Here is a 24,858-nt window from a genome sequence, read left to right on the forward strand (position 1 = left end):
TTGACTAATCTTTTTTTACTCTTTTTTTTTCTCACCCTTCTATGAGCCTTAGACTTGTTTGTCAGGTTTCCACCTCTGATGAGATATTTTCTATTTTCTTTCTCATCCTTCATATTTACAAAACATACCCATGCCAAACATATCTCTGCCATCTTATGGCATTTTGGACTCGAAAGAGTTAAACATAATCTAATCAACTAATTTGTATGAGAACAAGAGGGAAATACAGTAAAACCCCTTTTAATGGTCACCCCTTTTTTACAGCCAAATAATAATTTCCCTTGTTTTATAGAAATATGCATTTCGAAACCCTGTGTGTGTGATTAACAGTCACCCCTCTTTTCAGATTTTTCAAATTTTTATGTCCTGCCGGTGTTCACAAAACAGGGGTTTTACTGTAGACTAGATATATAATAGATAATTAATAATTAATTCAATGAATCAACATTTTCATTGCAGAAAGTTATTCTTGAGTATGATGTATATATATCTTTGGAATATTTTATAATGCTGAAAAAATATTAAATGCGTTGATTGTATGCGAAAATTAGAATAGAGAAAAAAGAACAGTTTTAAACCACTTGCTTTTAGCACATACCACATTCCCACACTTCTTGCATGCCAGGAAAAGCAAACTTTTTCTTGAAACTTCATTTACTTTCTCAGAAGTAATTTTCTTTTTGTTGAAAGAAAAAAATATAAAATCCATTACACACAGAAGTACAAAATTTAAGCTGAAATTCAAAGGGATTTGAAAATTTTGCAAAACGTGTTCTTCCAAGGGATGTTAAAGTAGTGACAACACTACAGAAAGCTCCACAACGAGTGAATTGATGAACAATTATAACAAAAGTATAGGGGAGAAGACCCAAACATTTTTCAAGCAGAAATCCATACTTCTTATGGATAGAGCACCAACCTATTTGAAGCAAACTGTCAAAACAAACTTCAAGCAGCACTACGCCAATAGCCCTTGTCATCACAGATGGATTAACACCATCATCATTACGTGCGGATGTGTACTAGAACAAACTCTTTAAAAACAAATGAAAATTTGTGAAATGAGTGGCTTCGAGATGAGAAACAAAATTCATGAAAATTCATGGTTCATCACATCAATAATATTTCAGACCAGTTCATAAAAACCTCATTTATTGAATGTAGACTCACGAAGTAAAGACTAATACCACAACATATTGGCATAAATGATGTCATATGGAACTATATCAATTATGAAGTAAAATTAATGTACATTAACAAATTTGAAATAGTGATGTAGAAAATTGATCATTTGAGTAAAAAAAAAAAACTTCAAAATTTGTATAAAATTGAATGAAAGGAATATTTCCATAGATACATGAAATTAAAAGTATTGCCAAAGAAGTACGCATATTAATATAATATTTTTTTGTGTTAACAACGAAAATATCTTCATAACTGTTGCCTATTACAAATGATTAGTTTCATTTTGAACATACTGATTTTTTTTGCCAAAAGTCACGAGAAATAAAAAAATGTAAGCATTAACTTTTAGATGAAGTGATATAAACATGGTTTTATTCCAATTTAATCATTTATAAATATTAATTTCCTGTCAAATAATAAACAAACCTCACTTTTTCCCAGCATGCAAAAATAACCAACTGATATGAATCTAAAAACTGCCGTCCCTTGATTTTTTGGCCATGATGAATTATGAGCGGGAGTATGGTATGGTAAGAGAAGGGTAAAAATGTGTTTCAAGGAATATGTGTGTCTGTCTGTCATTCAATTCATGCTACAGCATAGCTGCCAACCTTTGAAAATGAAAATTCGGGAGATTTTTGAACGAACCCATATTTTATGCTAAAACCAATCCCTAATAAATACAAAAGGGATTTTTCAAATAAAAACAGGGATTTTCCACACATAAAAGTTAATTGTAGGGAATAAAATCCCTACTCAAAAATTGAAGTCAAATAAAATAGATATTTTATACACATGGAACTTAACTTCCATCTGTGTAATTACCTTTACCTTACATTAAATTTGGGAATAAAATCCCTACGCAAAAAACAAGTTTGGAGGTCAAAACTTCAAAATGCTGATCTAAAAAAATAAATAAATATTGTGTTCAATCAGAAACGCTGTGAACAAACATTCTGCACAAATGACCCTAAAATCATCGGAAGATGAAGGGGAAAAAAAGAACAACATTGACTTTTTGTAACACTTGCTTAATGTTTTTTTTTTCCATTTCACACGAGTGATGATGTCAGTCTTTCCACCATGACCGATGTTTATGTCCGTAACGTAACTTGTACAAGAAGGAAAAGTCAGCCCTTTTCTGAAATGTTTGATGAAAGGAAATTCATCGTTGAATAAGTATCTTTAAAATTGATTAAATATGTTTTTGCTTATCAGTATTGATGTTTTGTTACATCGCACATATGTAACTTCAACAAAAGAAATTTTATCACAAAAATTAGAAACTTTGCCTAGTTTTAATTTATACAAAAATTGCCACATTTTCAAGACAAATAAATTCAATTGGTTGAATGGTCGACGCGTTCGGCTTGACAACTTTTGGAGAATTCGAAAAGTCAGAAAATTTATGAGAACGTTTTTTCGAAGAGTCAATCTTTAGAACATTGTCTGATGCCCATTTCAAAGTACTTGAATACAGACTTAATTTCGCATCATCCAGACCTCATTTTCGGCCTACAAAACTTCTTGCGCCCATCGAACGGTCGTTTCTCAGCAGTAAACTTTCTCCCGATCAAAAAGAATCTCTTCAGCATTTAATTTCCTCTTCAGTTTCGGCCAATATAAAAACCACTTCACCATTTGAGAAATCTGAGATCTCTGCCATTCCAGAACTTGAACGAAACAACAATATTTTCATCACTCAAGCTGACAAAGGTGGACAAATTGTTGTACTTGATAAATCCATGTATCAAGAGTCGGTTGAAAAATTAACGATGGACCATACACTTGTCTCAATAAGGATCCAGCTCCTACACTTCTAAAATTGGTTCAAAAGAAAATCAATCAGTCTCCCATTCTACATTCTTCGACCAAGAAACGCATCTTCCCCTCCCCCACCCATCCACCGCAAACTGCAGGAGACTTTATGCTCTTCCAAAAATACACAAACCTTCATTTTCAGTTAGACCTATAATTTCTTGCATTGGATCACCTACGCATCAACATGCTAAATTTCTCGTTGAACTTTTGTCCCCTCTTTGCAAAAAGCATCGTTTCACCGTAAAGAATTCCTCAGAATTCGTTTCCATCATCTGCAGCATTCAACCAGAAAACGCTACAATGATTTCCTTCGATATCAAATCCATGTTTACTAACATTCCTATCAGTGGTGAAATTTTTTTCCTGAAACAACGTCTGCGCAAGAATTCCACTTCTCCTCGATTGAAATCAATGAAATATGTCAACTCACCCAACTTTGTGTATCGCACAATTATTTCTCAGTGTTTGGAAAGTTTCACCGCCAAACAGAAGGTCTGGCCATGGGCAACTCACACTCGCCTATCCTTTTTGACATATATATGGATTTTTTCGAAACAAAACTTTTGGAAACCAGCCAAAAACTTTGGATCAGGTATGTTGACAACACATTCACCTTAGTTGATGAGACTAATGTTAATGTCACTGAGTTATTCAATTTTATGAATTCTATTGACCCACATATTGAATTCACCTATGAAATAGAAAAAAATAACATGCTGCCTTTTCTCGATGTGCTCATTAAAAAGACACACACTGAATTTCATACATCTATGTACCATAAGCCATTAGCTATCTCCATGCCACCTCATGCAAAATCCTTTCATCCTCCCAATCAAACTTTCTGCATTTTCTTTTGTTCATCGAGCACTAAACCTTTCCAGTGATTCAGCCTCCCTCCAGAATGAACTCAATATCCTTCGTGACATAGCTTCTAATCATGGTTTTTCACCTTTCATCATCGACAAGATCCTGAAAAAAATGACCCAGACATGCACCACGAACCAACTCCCAGCTGACTCAACACAGTTTTCTAATTCCGTTGTTCTTCCATTCGATTCTTCAAGTTTCTTGATCTCTTCTATCTTAAAGAAATTTGACTTCCATACAATATTCCAGCCAACAAATATAATCACCTTTTCCCATCTGAAAGATTTTATCTCACCCTCCTAAGAATCTGGTATCTACTTCATCCCATGCAAGAATTGCAAAAATGGATATATCGAGCACCATAAGCATGTTGAGAAGGGACAGACGGATAGTTCGGCTATTGCCCAACACTATTGGCAACGTTCACACTATTTTGATTTTGATAAATCATTTGTTTTTAAAAAAGCAACACACAATTCCGAATTGAATGTTCTTGAGGGATACTTCATCAGAACATGCCAGAATTTCCTCGTTAATGATGGAAGAAACATGCCACCTATTTCGTCAGCTTGGACAGGCTTTATTAACCTCAGTCATGACAAAACTTTCAACACTTTGCAACAGATGGCTCCCCAATTCGTATCCAAAGACCACTCGGATGCAACAAATACAAAGGCGAACTCTTCGGACGACCAGAAGTAAACATCACTCCTCCACGACTCATTTGTGTGAATTCTGACCACGAGGTCCTGATGACGGCTCTCCATTGAAGAGCCGAAACGCGTCGACCATTCAACCAATTGAATTTGTCTTGAAAACGTGGCAATTTTTGTATAAAATAAAAAAAAAAAATTTTGACCACATGTGCATGACTATAATCTTCAATTATTATCCAATTATTACTATTGGCTGCTAAGCTATTTCCCTGCATGATAAGATAAACAACTTTCTTGTTACCATCAGAGGGTTTGTAAAACTTCCTTAAAAAAGGAATTTCCCCATTTACGACATGTGCCATCATTTCGAAAGGGGGGGGGGGAAAAGAGGCAAGAGACTTCATACCCCATAAGAAATTCGTTAGGGATGGTTTTCATAAGAGGGATTTTTTTTTTTTAAATTGAAGTAGGGAACTTTTAGGGACAATTAGGGATATTTTGTGATTTTTGTAAAAATTCGGGAGACTTGGCAGCTATGCTACAGTAATGCACTAACGGTATCAACCCCTGATATCACTAGTGTTTAACACTAAGCAGTCCGGGAAAAAAAGTCAAAATAAGACCTGTTAATGGCAAAAATAGAAAGATTACCTTGTGGGTTAAAAAATAAACATAAGAACAGCAATGCAGATTTATCCAAAACGTGGCAAAAACCACAGCTAATCAATAGAGACTAACTATACCAACAACAGTTAGCTGTCATTTTCACCACATTTCGGTTATATCTCTGTAGCCATTTTTATATTTAGCAATACTTTACTTTCCAATGAGAGGGACCTCCAGTTGCTTTAGTCGTGCTGACTGATAGGGAAAATTAAATAAAGCAGCTTCGTGATTGAAAGTTGCAATGAAAGCCAAAACAAAACAAAAAATTCTGATTGTTCTAAATGTCTGAGTTTAAATCTTTCTAAATAATTTTTTTTTTTGGCAAAATATAACATTTTTTTTTTTAATTTCTAGTTTCTTCCACCCCACAGAAGATGGTTTTTGAACTTCTGCACTATGACCATCACAAACACTACTCATTTTTTAGAATATACATAACTTTAATTATATGTAGCAGAACAAACTTCACATTGGGCATATTTGTCGAACTTGAAGATCTTGCTCGAATAGAATGGCCCCACCATAGATCATACTTTTTTTTATATTTTCAGCCCGTTAGCTGTGGAATTTATTTCGAAAAAGTGCACGAAAATAGAAATATCCCCCCTCCCCCCATTTCACTGCGCATATTTTATCAGTGAAAAAAAGAACTTGATTTTGTGTTTACAGAAATATTACACTTCTCAGTGGCCTGAAATGATTTTACCTTAAGATAATACTTTTAAGATGATTTATTATACTAATGAACATATAATTTCTAATGCATATAAATGGTAAATCTTCAAATATATTCATGTACAATCCATACATGAAAAGGAAATTAAAATGGCAAACTGCTGTAAAGGAATAAAAATTTTGACAAATGCACTGTTTGATAACATTAAAATGAAAATAATTATCCTGGAAGTCATTGTAACAGTCAAGAAATAATTGTCAGACAGTTTTTCCTCGATTTTAGAGATTAGTTTATCTCCGAAAAAGTTTTACAGTCACCTTCCCATGACTGTCAGGTCTGGTACATCAACAAATCAACAAAATTCTGAAAATCTATCAAAGACTGCAGACAGGCCCGTCATTTGGGGCAACGTCTCCCTGGCATTTGAAAATACACTAAAAATGGTATAAATATACACACACACACACTAAATACATGTTATTTGCCTGCCCCCCCCCCCCCACACTGGAAAAAGTTGAAATGACGGCCCTGACTAGATTTGAGAAAAAATTTACAAAAAGCAGAACATGAAGAAATCATGGCCATTTTTTTATTTATATTAACTGACTGCTTATTAATTAAAATAACTCTTGTTAATCATTAATGTGTATTTTCATATCACCTAACAGCTTTTTTCTCTTAATTGCTCAAATTTAATAAAGCATTAATGAATAAACCACAAATGAACTACAAGCACCAAAAATCTGTGTTTATGTAACATGAAAGTCATTGAGCCTAAATTAACTTCATAGATTAAATTTTTCTTATAGAGAAAAGTGATTTTATTTATGACCTTCCCCACCCCATTAGTGAATGAGTGGTGGCAACTCAGTATCACACATATACTGCAGACATCTCAATTCACTCGATGTACAACCAAAGGGCCATTCAGCATCATTTAAAGAAAACAAATTCTATTGGTAAGATTGTTTCTTGCACAATTGGTGGATGTATTCTCGACTTGCATGATGTTGCTTAATAGTTTACATATTTTTATTCTTTCACAGATGTAATGGGTTTTATATATATATAGTAAAAAAAAAACCTCAAAATTTTAATATAAAAATTAAAGTGAAAAGCCCAATGATATTTATGTTGGTACAACATCTATTATTATTTTGAATCAGCAATTAGGACAAGGCTTTATACAAAAAATTATTCCTCTGTTTTTTAAATCAGGAGAACCCTTGTGCCCCTTGTAATGCATTGGAAATACTTAGTGCAGTTTAGCTAAATGCCAAGTTCAACTACCTATATTTTTCTGCAATTTTTTCCATGCACAAAATCTAGAAATAGAACAGATTTTTTTCTGCACTGTATCTAGGGATTAAGTTCAAGTCTATATTTACCTCAAAAAAGATCTACACTTCTTTTAATCACAAACTTTACCAAGTATCAGTAGCATGCATACCATAAAAGGTTACTTTTACTTCAATATCACTAAAGTCATATAAAGAAAAAACAATTTAAATTTTTTGATTTAAATCAATGATTTTTTAAAAAAATCTAATGATTGTAATCATGATTTAAATCAGCGTACCCTGACAAAAATGTAAAAATTAATTTTATATACCCAGACATGGAAGTGGAAACCTGATACCATTTTAAGAGGAAAACAATGCATTTAAAATAACTACATATCATTTACGAGTCAACAGTTCTCCCACCCCAATACACATTTCAACACAAAATTAATAAAGATAATTATACAGAGCAAGCATCTTCAGCATTTCATGCTAAAGCTAAAAATTTTGTACTGGCAAGGGATTGATCAACATATCAATTAAGCATCCTATTCAAGGATTAGAATTATGTTCAAAGTTTGAGTATAAATCAGAGTTGCTGTGTGGATGCTTTTCCCCAAATAATTACTAATGTGGAATTCACAATTTAAAAAAAAACAGCAGAATACTTCTTTTGAATTGATTAGATAATAAGCAAAATTGAAGTAATGAATAAAAAAATGGATTTTCTATTTGGTTTTTAAAGCAGTTCACAAATTTCAAATCAATCTGACTTGTTCAAATATTTTAAAAATTACACATCAACTTTCTTTACAGTAAGTACACATATTTTGATCTGAGAAACAATAGTTTAAACTGAATTGAATTTTCTACAAAAAAAAACCACAAATTTTTCCCTATTTCCAAATTCCTGTCACATATTCATCCACTCTCATTTAATTGGTCTCTTGAAAAACATATGAACAGTTGTTTATAGTAGTCAATTAGAAATCAGAACTGTACCAATTTATAGATAATTCTTTTAAGATCTAAGAAACACAAGATCCTGAATGAAAAATATCGATTAAAACAGGATACCCAACAGTGATTAGTTTTGTTAGGAATAGTTTAACACACATAAGAAATTTTCAAGAACATGAAATAATCATCTGAAAGACATAAATAATAAAATTTTTCATGTTAAAAAAATTCTTACTTGCTCAAAGCCACCCAGAAGTTCTGTTGTATCCATCTCATTATTAACTGCCAGAACTTTCAAAGCATTTCCGGTCAAATCTGCTAAATATTGTACCATAGCTGTTTTTCCTGAAGCAGGGGGACCAACCTAAAGACAATGCAACATATGTGTGAAGCACCATTAATTTATAATTTAATGGAAAAAAAGAGTTAAATCTGAAGACAGCAGTTGCTTTATAAAAATGTGGTAATTCATGTCTTAAAGACCCTGTCATCTTATAGATATGCACCAAGACTATAGATACATACAACAGCATGGACATTTTTGCTGTATAGTGTACAAAGCAGCAAGATAATTATATAATTATAGACACATTCAAATTTTAACTGAACATATTTTGTCAAGGTATAATTGGACATTGCATAGACATAGTTTTTATCATTTTTATTGTTCAAAGCTAATATTGATATAGAATACATACCTGGATTAAATACTATATCTTAGATACTAAAACAATACATTCAAAAGAGTTATGTTCTCATCAAAAAAAAAACAAATTAGAATATTAGATGAACAATGTATAATGCATGTTACTCACCAGTATAGCCATGTATTTCATCTCCATACACTTCATCAGGGATTCTAGAGGTTGCAATTGAACATGAAGAGGATAAAGTAGTTGTCCACTAAATTTACAAGGACCTTTTCTTGTCACAAAAGAATGGCCCAGTTGTACGTGAGTTTCTGTTACACACAGATGATGATAATGAGTTAATGCATTACTGCCAATGTGAGCGTATCTGGTGTACAAATCTAGAACCTAAAAGATAAGAAAAAGATATATCTTACATATAGCATAGCTGCCAACTTTTGAGAATGAAAATTCGGGTGATTTTCGCGCAAACCCGTATTTTATGCTTAAACCACTCCCTAATAAATAAATAGGGATTTTTCCAAATAAAATAGGGATTTTCCAAACATAAAAGTTATATCGTAGGGAATAAAATCCCTACTCAAAAACTGAAGTCAAATTAAAATAGGGATTTTAAAAACATGGAAGTTAAACCCTTGGGAATAAAATTCCTACGCGAAAAACAAGTGAAATTGGAGGCCAAAACTTCAGTGATGTAAAAATAAATATTGTGTTCAATCAGAAACGCTGCGAACAAACATTCTGAGCGAATGACCCCAAAATCATCGGAAGATGAAGGAAAAAAGCGTCAATTTTTGAAGAACACTGACTAAGGCACTTGCTTGATTTTTTTCATTTCACGAGTAATGATTACAGTCTTTCCATGACCGATGATCATGTCCGTAACACAACTTGTACAAAAAGGAAAAGTCGGCCCTCTTCTGGAACGGTTGATGAGAGGAAATTCATCGGAATAAGTGTCTTTAAAATTGATTAAATATGTTTTTACTTATCAGTATTCATGTTTTGTTGTATCGCACGTACGTAACTTCAACAAAAGAAATTTTGACCATATGCGCGTCACTATAATCTTCAATTTTTATCCAGGACTATTGGCTGCTAAGCCATTTCCCTGCGCGATAAGACAAACAACTTTCTTGTTACCATCAGAGGGTTTTGTAAAACTTCCTTAAAAAGGGAATTTCCCCATTTACGACGTGTGGCGTCATTTCAAAAGGGGAAAAAAAGATTCTTCATGCCCCGAAAGAAATTCCTTAGGGATTGTTTTCATAAGCGGGGATTTTTTTTTAATGAAGTAGGGAATGTTTAGGGACAATTAGGGATTTTTTGTGATTTTCTTAAAAATTCGGGAGATTTAAGAACTTTTCGGGAGGTCGAGCAATGAAGCTAAAATTCGGGAGATTCCCGAAAAATTCGGGAGACTTGGCAGCTATGATATAGAGTGCAAAACTTAGCAAACACATCTTTCACTTATCAGGAGAAAAAACAAAAATCTCCTAATTAGACAATAAATTTCCATGATCGTAGTCACCCTGAATTTACCAACAGCTTTTGAATCCTAACTCCTGTGTGTGGTGAAGACAGATTCACCATTCTGTTTTTTCAGTGCGATATGCTCTTTCACAAACTTTCCATTCTGTTAAACAATGCATGAATGTTTCCTCAAGTACAACCAGTCAGGGAAAATCGGTGAAACTTAAAACATAAGTAAGGAACACATAAATCAAATGAGTCAACCTTTTTTCTTAAAAAAATAGCTGTGGAAACAGCAATTGAAATATTTTTTTCATTGTCGAGCGGCAATTCACATAGTTTGACCCAATTTTACATGTTTTCAGAAGCCTGGGCGCCAAATCCTGGGGAAGAGGGCCTCAAGCTAATTCCACTTGCGAGCCCCAGGAAATAAAATTTTGGGGAGTACTAATGATGTTATCGAAAAGTCAGCTTGTACTATGCAACTTCAAAATTTCTTGAGGAAAAATTTTGTTTTTGGCACAAGATGAGACAGAATTGAAAAATTTGTTACATTTTGCTACAAAAATGCTGAAACGGTCAGAAATTGTAGCAAAATGTACCAGACGTCGGAAATTGTAGCAAAATGTACCAGACGTCGGAAATTATAGCAAAATGTACCAGACGTCGGAAATTATAGCAAAATGTACCAGACGTCGGAAATTATAGCAAAATGTATCAGACGTCGGAAATTGTAACAGCTTTTCCACCCCTGTGAAAGCAAACTTCCTCGGAGAAATCAATTCAATAGAAGAATCAGTCAATCATGAAATTGATAATCTACAAGACACATTAGATGCAGCAAAAGTAGAATTGAATGCAATAAACTTTGCAAAAGTGGATAATGAATTAGCTACGATAGCACAGTATGAAAATTGTATTGAAATATCTATTCCGGGACAGTTTGCCAATGAAAGCAACAGTGATGAAGAGAAATCCAAGACAGTTGCAGAAAAATATCTTTTGATAAACTCATACATAAGTGCAGTTCAGTGCCTCACAAATTTACACGACTTTGCAGCTTATAAAAATGACATGGAAATTTTGAGCATGATAAAAAGTGTGCAAATGTTTGCAGAAAACCATCTGTAAGAATGGCACTGGAAGCCGTTGGAGATACAGAAAACTATACTTGATTATTTCAAAAAAAGAATTCACGTATAGATAAATATGGCCAGAAATGCACAGGGTGGGCAAAAAGTCTGTAGAAACTTTGAAATTCATAAAACCAGAAAAATAACCAAAATAAAAAAACGGTAAGCAGGGTTAGTATTGCTAGGTCGCAGGAATTTTTTTAAGACAGGCTAATTGTTCCAATCGGCAAAAAAAGAGTTTAATGGGAAAATTTTGGTACTGTAATTAAAGAAAACACTGACAAAAAGATGTTTTTGCAACATCAAATATCTTAGCGCTAGAGATGCGAGGTGAGAATATTCTCCTGGATGTAAAAATTTGAGGATAATGAATATATGACATGAATGTCGCTCTCCACTTGTTAATACAAGAATTACAGAAGACTGGATGTTGTGAAGATATTTATTATTTGAGATGTTAATTTTTTTAAGGAAGGGGGAAAAAAAATGAATATACATTTTCCTCATAAATAATTTTAAAAAATGTACTAATTTGGTTTATATTATGAAATATAACTCAGTTTTCATTATCGGAAACATTTACAACAAAACAATTTTTGACAATCATTTCATAATGACAATTTTTAGTTCGAGAATATTCTCTGTCACAGTGAGAGATTTCAGAAGTTTTTGTTTTGAAGAAGTTATTAAAGATTAAAAAACTTCTGAAAATTTACTTAATTTTATAAAGAAGTTAATTAAACCAAAGTTGATTGATAAAAGAAGCTATTAAAAAAAATCACCTACACTCTAAAATACATAACAGTTTAATTCAATGTACATACAGTAAAACTTTGATTAATCATCACTCGTTTAACCATCAGTTCCTATTATCTGCCCTCATCTACAAAAAATATGTAAGTATCAGAAAGACATCTTTAATTGTTCACGGATTACTTTTACAGCCTACTGTATAAAGCTGAAAGTGACTACTACATCATGGCGGAAGTGACTGATCGTCGGTAATGGAGGAGTTGAGCTTGATCTGGCAATCCACAAACCCGTCACAATTTTGTTACATACTGATCTCAGTCGCAGGGCTCCCACTCAAAAAATGAGAAAAAGTAGGAAAACGCAAGACTAACAAGTAGGACGGGGGAGGGTAACCCCCCTTAGACAACATAATCATAGCATAATGAAAAAAATCCCAAAAGATTGACTCAAGCCAAAACAAAATGACAAATGACTTGCTTACAAAACCATATTTTTGGCCAAAACAGTGTACTAAAAACCACAGATACAGGGCTCAGCACGGATCATGGCCTCAAAACTAGTGAAAATAGTGACCAAAATGTTTAAAAGTGACCAAATAGTGAGCAAAATAATTTTAGAAAAAGACCAAATGAACATTGAATTTTGATTATTGCCAAACTGAATGAATTGAAATTGAATTTAGTTTTAACTAAACTTTGTATTTCAATGGAACTCATCGAAATTTCTTTTTTTTACATAGTAGTGTGAAATAAATCAAACTCAAACGCATTCTGCTAACCAGAAAAGTTTTGAATAACTTATCAAATTTATCAACAACTATGTGAGAGAGAATAACATTACATCCTTTCTAAGAAACAATAGCAATGCCTTTCCCCTCCTGATGCTTTCTGATACCCATCTTAAAATCAATTTAAGCAGGAAAAACTTCAAAACGGGAAAAAGTTTTCACATTCAAAGAAGGGAAAAAAATGAAATAACACAAAATTTGATGAGAGAATTTGTCCCATCTACATTCCAGTGGATTTTTCATTTATGTTATGCTATGAATGACAGTATACAAAATGCACTCAAACTTTTTTTAACTAGTAGAAGTTTGATTTACATACCTAGGTTTGTATAATACGTTCCAACGAATTTTAAGAAATTTACTATAATGATTTTTAAAAAAAACTATAAAATTACATTTTCAACAATATTTTAAATTATTAAATTAAAGTATTACTTAAATTACTCAATTAAATAGATTATTTAAATTATTAAATTAACTAAATTATTAAATTAACTAAATTATTAAATTATTAAATTAACTAAATTATTTTAATTATTAAATTAACTAAATTATTTTAATTGTTATACGTTGAGGGAGGGCAATCCAACCCCCCCCAACGTCAATGGCAGAGCCTACTGATGTATACATGATGTATATCAATTGTCATCTGCAGCACCCATAAGACCTTCAAGTCTATCTCCACCTATGGCTGAACTGAAAAAGGTGGGTGAGTTTACTCTTTTACAGGTGGAGGGGTGGGGGGGGGGGGGAGCACCAAAATAATACTGCCCTTGGATGAGGGAGAAAATAAACCAGTTTCGAAATTGTTTGGTTTTTCAGAGAAAAATATGTAAATATATATTTTCCTTTTTTTTACACACAACATACACACACCCCTGCAAAAAAAAAAATTTGCTCCTTTACCCATAAACAGTATAATTTTGCGCCCCCCCCCCCCGTAATTTTTAACAGAAAAAGACTCCGCGGCCTTCCCCGGTAAATTTCCCATGAACCTTGTAATCACCAGAGTAGCGACTTTTATCCGTGCCAATCAATTGCCGTTTTGCGGCGGTCAATTCAAGATGGCTGACAAAGGGCACATAAATTTAAAAAATATATATAATTTATAATATGAATCAACCTAATATGTGCGAAAATCAATAGAAATATATCGGGAAAATTAGGATAAAATGAACACAAAAATCGAATCAACGATATACAGGGTTTATAAATGCAGTTGATACAGAGTTTATGGATGCTGCTGTCAGGGCTACCTATTTTAGTGCGAAAAAAATACGCCACATTAGCTCTGACTCTTCCCGTAATTTTCAACAAACAGAAACAGTGAATTCGCCCTCCACCCGGGACACCCGATTTACCATGGCCGTAATACAATATTTTTTGGGGGGGATTTTACGATATATGGAGGGGAAACATAATTTTACTGCCTCTTGACTGTGCAATTCGATAATATTGCAAAGGAATTTATTGCCTTTTCTTAAATACACCATTCTATCAAAAATGCTGTTCGAGGCATTGCCCCCCCCCCCAGTTTTGGATCTGATCACGGTATGTAGCAACCCGGGCCGCAAGTACGAACGAAAATTTGCTATCGCCCGGGGCCAGTATCCATTTTATTAAACGGAAAAAGAGTAAACTCGGCACCCTTCCTCGTTCAACACCTGTGGAACCAGACCCCGCCCTCTCCTATTGCGGTCATAACATCGACTCGAGACCAAAACGTTTTAATAACTTCCGAGGTCTAAAAAGAGGATTTTTTTACACAACACCAAGAATGCAGCGCAATATGTCGATATTAAGTCAACAATCAGTATCGTGAAGATGCTCTAAATTAAGTTAAGGCCAGAAGCGGATAAAGGTCAGTTGTCGACGGCCCCGGGCAAAAAAATATATATATATTAGGCCCCTTAAATTAGGGAAAAAAGTGTGAAGTAGGAGCCAAAGGCGCACTCGGTGTGCCCATCGTTAAATCCGCCTCTAGTTACGGTTCGCATGCACATTAACTGAGTTTTTATCAGCCTGATTACCGATTTTCATCTGATTTGGAAACCCTTGTGTTAAACTAAACATTGAATTGCAGGATTCTGTGATCTTTTCATAAATAGTTCCCCTTTCGATCATATCTGGGGCTACGGTTTCTTGATGAGATTTAAATCCAGTTATAGAAAAATAGTACAACTTTTATTTCTAGATAGATCTCAATTTTCAGTCGGATGATATTTTTATTGTAAGTAAATTCAAAATACTTGCAAGCTTCTTTAACCTTGGCCAGCTACAAGAGTATTCCCCAAAGCGTATTAATAATACGCATCTTTAATATTCACGCTTTGGTATTCCCCCGCTGCGCGTAAGTTAGTTTCTACACAGGCTCTCTTAAATCGTCATTTCAAATAACATTTAAAAAAATTAACAAAAGTAACGATAGAACAAACAACAAATGTAACTTGTTCGATGCTCCAAGAAAGGAATTCGGCCCTTGGGACTAAAAATTTTTAAAACAAATAAAATAAAGGACCAATTTTAAAATAAGATGGAGATGAAAGAATGAGTGAATACGCGTACGGGAAAAAATCCTTTGCTGCAAGTACGCCTTTTACGCTATCTTTTTCTGACCAGGTTATGGTTGTCACCTTTTTTACAAAATGACTCTTTAACCAAGGAGCTTTCTTTCCAAGCGCCTTGAAATCAAGTTATGCTGACGTCACACAGTATGCTCCCGGGAAGATAAGACGGCTTCATGTATAAGAGTTCTACGGGAAGAGAGCTAACGATCATAGTTCAATGAAGGGAGGGAGAAAATTAGCGACCTTGAACCGGTAAAGTTCCTCCCTGAAAATACGTAAAAAAAAGTGACTAGTTTCTAAAAAAAGTTTGATGATCAAGATTAGGTATTGAGAAGTGTAGTAAGAAAGAAAAGAGCGTTGTGGTAGTATATAGTATTAAAATGATTTAATGAAATCGGAAGTGATGTACTGAGTTTGCAATAAATTTTGTTTTTATCTTGCTTGAGCTGTGGCCACTTCTGCCAGAGAGAGATACAAATACAAAGCCACAACAGGCAAAATGTCCAACGAGGCGGCTAAGAAAAAGATGCCCATAAAAATATGGATGTCATATTTCAAAAATACAGCAACCCAATTAAAAATGCAATGATCTGCAGCATAATCACGGATCACTTATATGACGTGCGGCACAGCTCCAGAGCATTTGGATCTGCTAAGTATTTGAAGATCACTAAAGTGGCTCTGTAGGGGACTCAATAGGGAGAATGTTAGTTCAGGTGCCCACAAACTAGTGAAAAGTTTTACTCGTTTTGCGCACACCGAGTAAGACGCCATTAAGAATATTTCATATTTTTTAAAAAGGGTGGTTGATGACGTAAGAATCATCCAACCCCCCCCCCTTTCCACGTCATCAAGTCAGCAAATCGAAAATCCCCCATCCATGCTGACGTAATACTTAAATGACCCCTAACATAAATATACCCGAAAGTTATTTTCTGAAGGTTAAAGGGTTAAAAAAAGTGGATTCAGCTATAGCGGCTGATCGGCTCGCCCCCCCCCCCTCCTCCTGTAAAACCAGACGTGGCTCGGGCTGTCACTTTTAAAAGCCGGATTTTACTAGTAGGTTTCTATGCCGCGTGCAACGTGAATCACCCAGCGCGACACGCCGTCTATTCATCAATATGAAAAGCAGTACGGCTGTTTTCCTACAGAGCGCAATACGGCTCACGACAGCGCTTTACGTCGGGCGTGATTGGCAGACTGCTTCTAGAGGAGTTAAGCATCGTGTGCTGCACGTTTCAGCGATCTTCCCTTCATTTTCGTGTTGTGTCTCTTCCCTTTAAACCGGAACATGCAGCCGATAGCGTAGATGACGCCAGGGTCATATACTACATAGCCATCCTGAGCCGATGCGCCACGCTTGGAAAACGCAAATGCGTAATGCCATTATGTAACACATTTCTGCCGACACGAAATGATCCAGTTAGGTTCACGCGCAAAAAACCTACTCCTAGGAAAACCTGGCTTCAGGGATGAACGCTCGTTATGGGATCCCAGGAGAGATAAACCCATTTTCTCTCTCTTGTGTGTGGATAGAGCCTGTTCCTCTTTTTTTTATTTTTGCTTTTTTATTTATGGCAACCAATCTGCGAAACAGATTCGCTTTCCCAACTGGACTTCAGTTTTTAGCACTTTAAGGCGCGGTGGCGAAAATATATGCTTGTGGTCATCCCTTACTCCAGTGGAACTAAAATTTTTTTCCCTTTCTTCTTTTTCAGTAGCAAGTTGTAATGTGAATAAAACACGTCAAAAAAACTGCGGAAAGCAGTGACATTTTGCGGTTTCTCGGAATTTTCGTAGTGAGATATTGGCTGTAAGCAAATAGGAAGGAGGGATAAAATAGGAACAGTAGGAGAGACTTGCGGTAAAAAAAAGACGATTGCGGCGAAAGTAGGAAAATAGTAGGATAAATAGGAAAGCTGCGAGGTCTGCACTCAGTAAACTGCGTAATATAAGAGGTTCGAGACATCGTTTCGCCGCATAAGTAAAAACTTAAAAATCTTTCTCACTACTGGGCATGGGGAAATTTTCGGCTACTGGTTCAGTGGAGTGATGTCGTTCTACGGACCATCGATTTCCAATGCTGACCAGTTTGCGACATAGGCAGGAAAACACATCAAAACTAGCGATTCGGTAAAAAAATCACATTTTTAGCAGCAAAAGCGTATAATCGTATTAATTTACTAAATACGACAAAATCGTAACGGTTGGCAGGTATGCATAACCATTGGATGTTCCAATCCCATCCCCTGCTTTCACATTTCTTATTACAAACGGAAAGAGCGTTTTTTTTCTCTTTTCTTCCTCTTCATATTCGGGGGAAAGCTTTCTCTTATTTTTCTAGGCAATGCTATTCATCACTGTGGGGAACGCCTATTCTAAGAATGATCATCCCTTCAGAGAAAAAAAAAAAGACTTTTTCAGGCGTGGCTGCAAAAAGTAAGGAGTTATAAGGTCCCTTCCAGAGAGAAATGAAAAGTTAGGAGTTTTTAAGGAGTTTGTAAGGATGTGAAAACCCTGAATAAGGCAAGGTGGACCAGATAGTTTTACTGCGTTCACCATCCTTTTTCGAAGGGATTGGTTCACATTTTACTGTTCAATGCCAGTGTAATAATTTTTGACAAATGAAGCACTTCTATTTCTAGCTCTTTGCGGAGCATTGTAAATATTGTTTATGCCTCTTCACATGCCTTAAAAATACAGAAGCCAACTGAATGCTACTGGAAGCATCAGAATCACCAAACCTAGAATAGGCCTATGTATCCAACTGCTTTGAAATGCAAACTGTTGTTTCACCTATTTTCACCATAATTTTGAATGATGAATGTTAGTTACTGTTCAAGATCATGAAGTAATAAATACAAAATTATTTTTTCCATCCATACAGAAGTTTTAATGACTACTATACTTGTTGATCCCTCAAACTAAGCAAATGAAAAATTAATCAACCAAATGGTCTACATACAGCCCCCAAATAACCTTAAAAACGATACAATTTCTGCTTTGGTAGAATCATTAATTACATTCTCCAACATTTGTAATATTTGTCAATATATCGATGATTCCCTGCTCAATTAAAATTAATTTCACAAATTTTGTCGATAGGATTTGGTAGAAAAGTAGGACAAAACTGAGAAAGTAGGACAAAAGGAGGACATTTTACCAAAAAATAGGAAAAGTAGGACGAGTGGGAGCCCTGCAGTCGTGACAAAGTAACCTGTACTGCTGTACTGTGTGTGTTCAAATGAATGTTTCGTTTCAGTGTCCTGATTAAATTTTTCATCATAATGTAACGCATGCTACTATTCTATATTTTTAAGCTGTGTTTCGATATTGCCACTTATATATAGGCCTAAAAAAAATTTTCGTTCCAAGCCAGCAGTAAAATTATGTTAATGCACATATGTATTGAGAGATTTGTTATCCATCTATGCCACTGTGGTGGTCTAGTGGTCATAGTGACAGACTCGCATTGCGAGGATCCGGGTTCGAACCCCACCGGCGCCACAGTGTTGGTAAGCTGAAGTTGGTTTTCTGTGGTTTCCAACTTCAAAGCGCGAATGCGAGAGCTTTCATCAACTAAATAAATTTTATCAATTTCAATTCATTTTTAAATTTTATGAGACTGCATGCAAAATCTAGGGCTATTTTGCACCTACACAGTTACTTTGCACCAATGCTGAAAAAAGATTTAAGGTTACCTAGCAGAGAGCTATTCTAATAAACACTTCCAAATAGTTCTGGTTCTGCCAGAGAAGAGGCATTTTTGGTCAACTGAGTTACTGATTCATTTGTCATTTTCGACAAAGGTTCCAGCTAAAATTGAGCAGCACAAATATTTTTAGAAAACTATATCCAAAATAGATGATGCATATGCAATTCTAACACACAAGCTGACAGATAGCAACTTCTATGGGGCAAAATTATAACTGTTTGGAAATATCTATTAGAGAGTAGCTGCTGGATAACATTCAAACCTTTTTTCAGCATTGGTGCAAAGTAGCTTTGGATTAAAGTAATTCAATACATCTCATGCAAGCAAACATGTTTAACCTTACCTTTTTTTTGTCCTCCACTGTTCTCATTCTATCAGCATAGATGAAATTTACATATTCTCCAGGTGAATATTCATATTCAACCTATAAAAAAATCCATCTTTAGTATTTCTGAAAGTTTTTTTTACACTATATTGTCAACAGAAAAACAAAGTTTTGAGTGTACAATGTGATTTGAAACAATTCACAAACTGAAAATTTTTGTCTCATAATCATGAATATTTTCTTCAGGAGAACCATGAGAGAGGGAAGCGATCAAAAAAGATGCAAGGAAAACTAACTGGGTCGTAAAATTTCAAATTAATGCATTGCATTTTTACTCGAATGGGTTATAAATGCTGATGATATTCCCATTTCTGCATACATTCAAGTTCTGTATTATCTTTTAAGTGTCTTTCAAGGACCACGATGAAAAACTTTACAAATGAGAAAGCCATATAATCGAAAGCAATGTTCAAAATAATAACTTGTTGCAAGCTTTAGACTATGATGATGAAATGGAGATGGTATTTTTAATGTAGAGGTAGTTTCATTATATTTTCTAATTTTGTTTAAAATATCTATATATATTTTCAAAAACCACACTTTAAATAATCAGTAAAAATGTGATATCCATATAAGTTGTTCTTCTGGCGTACTAATTAGTATTTATTATATGTGTGAGTGTGTGTGTGTGTGTGTGTATATATATATATAAACTTAAAAGAAAATGAAAAAATGAAAAAATACAATAAAATAAATAGAACAATGAGGTTATTCTCAATCAAGGGGGACCCCCCCCCCCCACATTGTCCTAAGAAAAAAAAATGTTTCTGATGATGGTAAGCCAAAGAAAGGCATAGAATTACCATCAGTTCCAGAGAAATACCAGACATTTTTTAAGAAAACAAGTGTTGTTTGTTTCGAAAACACACTTGTTCTCACAAAAATGCTGGGGAACTGATGGTAATTCTAAATGCATTTCTTTGGCTTACTATCATCAGAAACATTCTTGCTTCTTGGGACAATGTGGGAGTTTCCCCTTGAGAACGACCTCCTCATTGTTCCATTTATGTTATTGTATTTTTTTTTTCATTTTCTTTTAATTTTATAATTTCTAGTTGCCTTGGGTGCTATATGCTGGCTTTTGAAACATTTGAATTTTTCAACACATTTGGTTTTGAATTCAGTATTTCTTTTAGAATATATATACATGATTCTGACGGAAATTGTATCCATATAAGTTTATATTAAACATATTTCACACAGAACTTTATTTCTCTCTCACCACTTTCTATTTATATTCCAGTTGCCACTGTGCTTTTAGTTTTTTTCATCAAAAGGTTTTTATAATTTGCTTCTTAAAACAAAAATATATTTTTTTCAGTAATATATATTTTAAGGGTCATTATACTTTCATATTTTACATATTCTCTTTTACAATTTTGAACATTTTTTTTCAATAGTTAATAGCCAAATGAAAATTTCCCCCAGCTTTTTTTTTCCTTTCGTTATATTTGGAAAACATTGGTTCAAATCCCACAATACCACTTGCACCAATCAGATTTTATGGTGAGGTGGTTAGGAAGGGTGTAGCCATCACTTAAGCTTTTTAAATCATTTAGAATTGTAAATTAATTCTCAAATTAAATTTATTCAGAAAAAAAGAGGTGACTGTTTTTATTAAATGTCTCTCTCCTGGGAATTTCTTTTTTTACAGAAATTTATAATTGAAAATTATTTTCACTTTGAACAAAGCTATTTTTTTGGAAAAGCATGTGTTTTCAACATGCTTGGTTTTTATCAGTGTTGGAAAACATGTAAAAATATCTTTCTCTTGGCATTAAGGTAACTAGAAGAGAAGTCTGATCATAGAAGGGGGAAAAATTAAGCAAAAATTAAACTTCTTGGTTGCTACATCAAGCTGCGATAATGTTCCATCTGAAAACTGTTTTGAGAATGCAGCTCATGCTCTAGCAAAACAAATTAAAAATCTGTTGTCTCCATAAAAAAAAGAGTGAGAAAATTATTCAGAATATCAGTGCTAATCCAAATACAAATACAACGCCACAACAGACAAAATGCCCAACAAGGTGTCAGCCACCTCGTTGGGCAAGTTGAAAATAAAATACTAAAATATATGGAACATGTTGTGTCACGCATAAATGTCAAGTTAAGTGCTGAAACAGGTAAAATGCCTTGTCTGATTTTCCCTATTTCTAAACATAGTTAAATTTAAAAAAAAATTTCATCATGAATTTTTAACAAACTTCATTGCTGACTATATTTTGTTGATTAGCAGGTAAAGAAGTGTCCCTAATAACTTTTCTGATTTTTTGGTTGACCTCTTTCTTTTTGGTAACTTTTTCATTTTTATTCCTATTTCATAAGAATGGCCCATATGTGTATATATATATATACAGTTAAACCTGTCTAAGACAGATACTGCATGAAACGGAAACCTCTTTTAAATGGAACAAATATATAGTCTCATGAACAATTAATGCTTTTTCAATAATAAGGAAACCTCTTTAGCTGTATGATATGTCTTCCATTTCTGCATTAGACAAGTTTCTTATAGAAACAGTCTAACGCAGAAATGGAAGACATATCTAGTCAATTTGTAAATACAACACCTGCTTTTTTAAAAGTAAAGAATTTTTTTTTTGGTGCAAGTTTTTGTCCTTTGCATGGGAGGCAAGTTAAGCCATTCTGATCATCCCTTTAGTCCCTTCTTGGAAAAATGATGAATGCTTATTACCTATCTGAACTGGTTCTGGGGGTCAGGCTTGAGAGGAAGCAGATTTACTATTCAAAACTTGGTATATATATAAAAGCTTGTTTAACATTTCATTTATGACGGAAATGGTGACTTATTAGAAAACACTCCCATTTCATGGAAAAAGTCTGATAATTTTGGGAGAGTAATGCGTGACGGAGACTGAATTATCGTTCACAACTTAGCGACACAGTGTTTTGGCTACTTCAGAAATTTTTATTCAGTGTAGAAATGGCCACCAGCCACAGGGAACACATTTTGAATTTGAACACAAAAATAGAGTTCATAGAGGCGTAAAAAAAAAAATTGAAATGTTACAGATATGTAGAATCTTTCTTTCACAAACGTTATCGAATGTTGATCTGATATGCAATGTCTCAATTTTTATTTTAAATATAGTGAACCCTTGCCACACAGATACTCGATACAACAATAGCCTTCATTATGATAAATCCCTCTATAACGATATTTTTAGAAGATTTTTGAAACTGCTATAACAATATTTTTAATACTTTGCTCAAAATCATTTTGAATTTAATTTTAACTTTGTGACTTGTTTTCCTTCTGATGGCATATGATATCAATATTTCGCACTAAAAAGCCCGAAAGCTAAAGTTAGTTATTGGTATTGCTTGCTATTTTCTGTGTAAGTCACATATTGCAATGTTGTAAACTTCTTTACGGGCAATACATCTTAGTGAATTCGTATAATAAATTAAAATTTTTCAGCGAATAAATATGTGGATGTCAGGGGTGTCGTATTCTCCCGAGATAAAATAAATAATGGAGAAGAGAAATACTTATGTGAAAACTCCTTTTTACTTCTAGGACTAACATAGTTTTTGTGTACTACTTTTTTTTTTTATTTTCACTCTACTCGATTATACATGGCATTTTAACATATAGGCTAAAGCCTGCTTTTTCAATAATATTACGGTGCCGCTACTTTACAATGCCACTACAAAAACATGAAAGTGAATTTTTTTATGGTATTACCAATGTTGATGTAAAAAATATAACAGCAGCATAAATTTGATTACACGTAAGAATAATTTTGCCTCTTTATATGATAATCCCTCTACAATGATATTTTTTCTTTGACAGCAGAGTATCATTATATCAAGAGGTTTCACTGTATTAAAAAAATTTAATTTTTTACAAAAGTAAGTTCATTCTATTGCTATTCAAGAGAATGCTTCATATTGAAGTTTAACTATTAGAGCATTAAATATGAAATTTCAAATGTATAGTTATTTGAAACAGCAAGCACGAGAAAAAATTCAAAATAATAATATGCATGTCTCTGTTTAACACTCGTTGGTTTATAGAAGTTAGGGTAATATTCTCATAACAGGTTTTGTAAACGGCAAACAAATCACGAAACAGATGCAAGTCTGAAATGGAAATTAATTTGTCTCTTGATTTTCCATTTTATACAGGGGTTTCAATGTGTATATATACACAATCAGAATGCATGAAGAAATAAAATATGTTGCAATTAAGAAATAAAATATTTACTTATTTTAAAAATAAAATGAAAAAATGATTCTACCTGTTAATTCTTACTTTGTTACAGTAACAGTTTATATTTTAGGATATACATGGGTCATTTTCATGATGGAGTTTGACTCTCTGATCTTTTTTTTTCCCAGCAATAATTTTCTTTCTATTAAAAAAAAAAAACCAAAAGATGCCTGACACTCACCTGATCTGCTCTCACTACTTCGCACCATCGAAATATATCCCGAAGATTGAAATTCCATAAATCAGCACCTCTTATAATATTCTTGTGCATAGCATCATTAACCTATTCAAATAAATATAAAAAGTTTTAAAGCGAAGTTTTAACGATAATTTCACTCTTAAATCACAATACAAAAGAATATTCACGGATGTAATGTTTTCCAATGCATTTAAATAGATATTCATACAAAGTTTTGAATTTTTTCAAGTACAGGGTTACAACTGTCTTTCATTGTAATTAAATTACAACAAAATATTTGTAAAAATGCTTCAATCATGGAATCTGAAATTCTACATGTGATTTTGAAAAAGTACAGTAAAAAGTTCATTTGGTAAATCGAAGCTTATAGTGATTGTATACCATGTACAGTATTTTGTCTTGACAGCAAAAGTATTTTCATTATGCATAGAGCGAATGATGTATAACATACCTTACTGGAGCATGTCATAAAACATTGTTTCGAAGAAAATTCAGTAATTTTTTTTTGATTCAGTAAAAATGTGAAATTTTCTTTTCATATACAGTACAGTATCAATTATCAGAATACCAATCTATCTTTCTTTCAAACCGAGCACAACTCGGGTCTATTGCTATGGGCAATCTACTACCTAATGAGTTGTGCCGAACGTGTAATTATGTACCTAACAGTCTGAATGTGTATCTAGTGTTGTGTCTGATTTTTCAGTGCTGCCATTTATATTTCAGAAGAGAAGTGAGTGAAGCATAATGATTGAATATTTGTACTCTTTGTAAGCCTGTTGCTCTCTGTGGCGAGACTTTAACGGGGAGATCTGTTCGCATTTGCACCTCAAAGTTGGGAACCA

General features: G+C 33.7%; 1 protein-coding gene across 1 annotated transcript in view; it reads right to left on the minus strand.

Annotated features, from left to right (window-relative positions):
* The window catches only part of LOC149083093 (midasin), a 376,364-nt gene that overhangs the window by 268,930 nt on the left and 82,576 nt on the right, over window positions 1–24,858 (minus strand). Inside the window, exons 38-41 of the mRNA XM_089236227.1 lie at window positions 23,996–24,097; window positions 19,536–19,616; window positions 8,930–9,151; window positions 8,350–8,478 (exon numbers count right to left, since the gene is read on the minus strand). Of these exons, the coding sequence (XP_089092353.1) occupies window positions 8,350–8,478; window positions 8,930–9,151; window positions 19,536–19,616; window positions 23,996–24,097 (534 nt within the window). The remainder of the gene's footprint in view (window positions 1–8,349; window positions 8,479–8,929; window positions 9,152–19,535; window positions 19,617–23,995; window positions 24,098–24,858) is intronic.

Source organism: Pholcus phalangioides, unplaced genomic scaffold, assembly GCF_987345545.1.
Source record: "Pholcus phalangioides strain wild (caught in Gottingen) unplaced genomic scaffold, Ppha-v1.0 ptg000009l_1, whole genome shotgun sequence".
In the NCBI taxonomy this organism is placed as follows: domain Eukaryota; kingdom Metazoa; phylum Arthropoda; class Arachnida; order Araneae; family Pholcidae; genus Pholcus; species Pholcus phalangioides.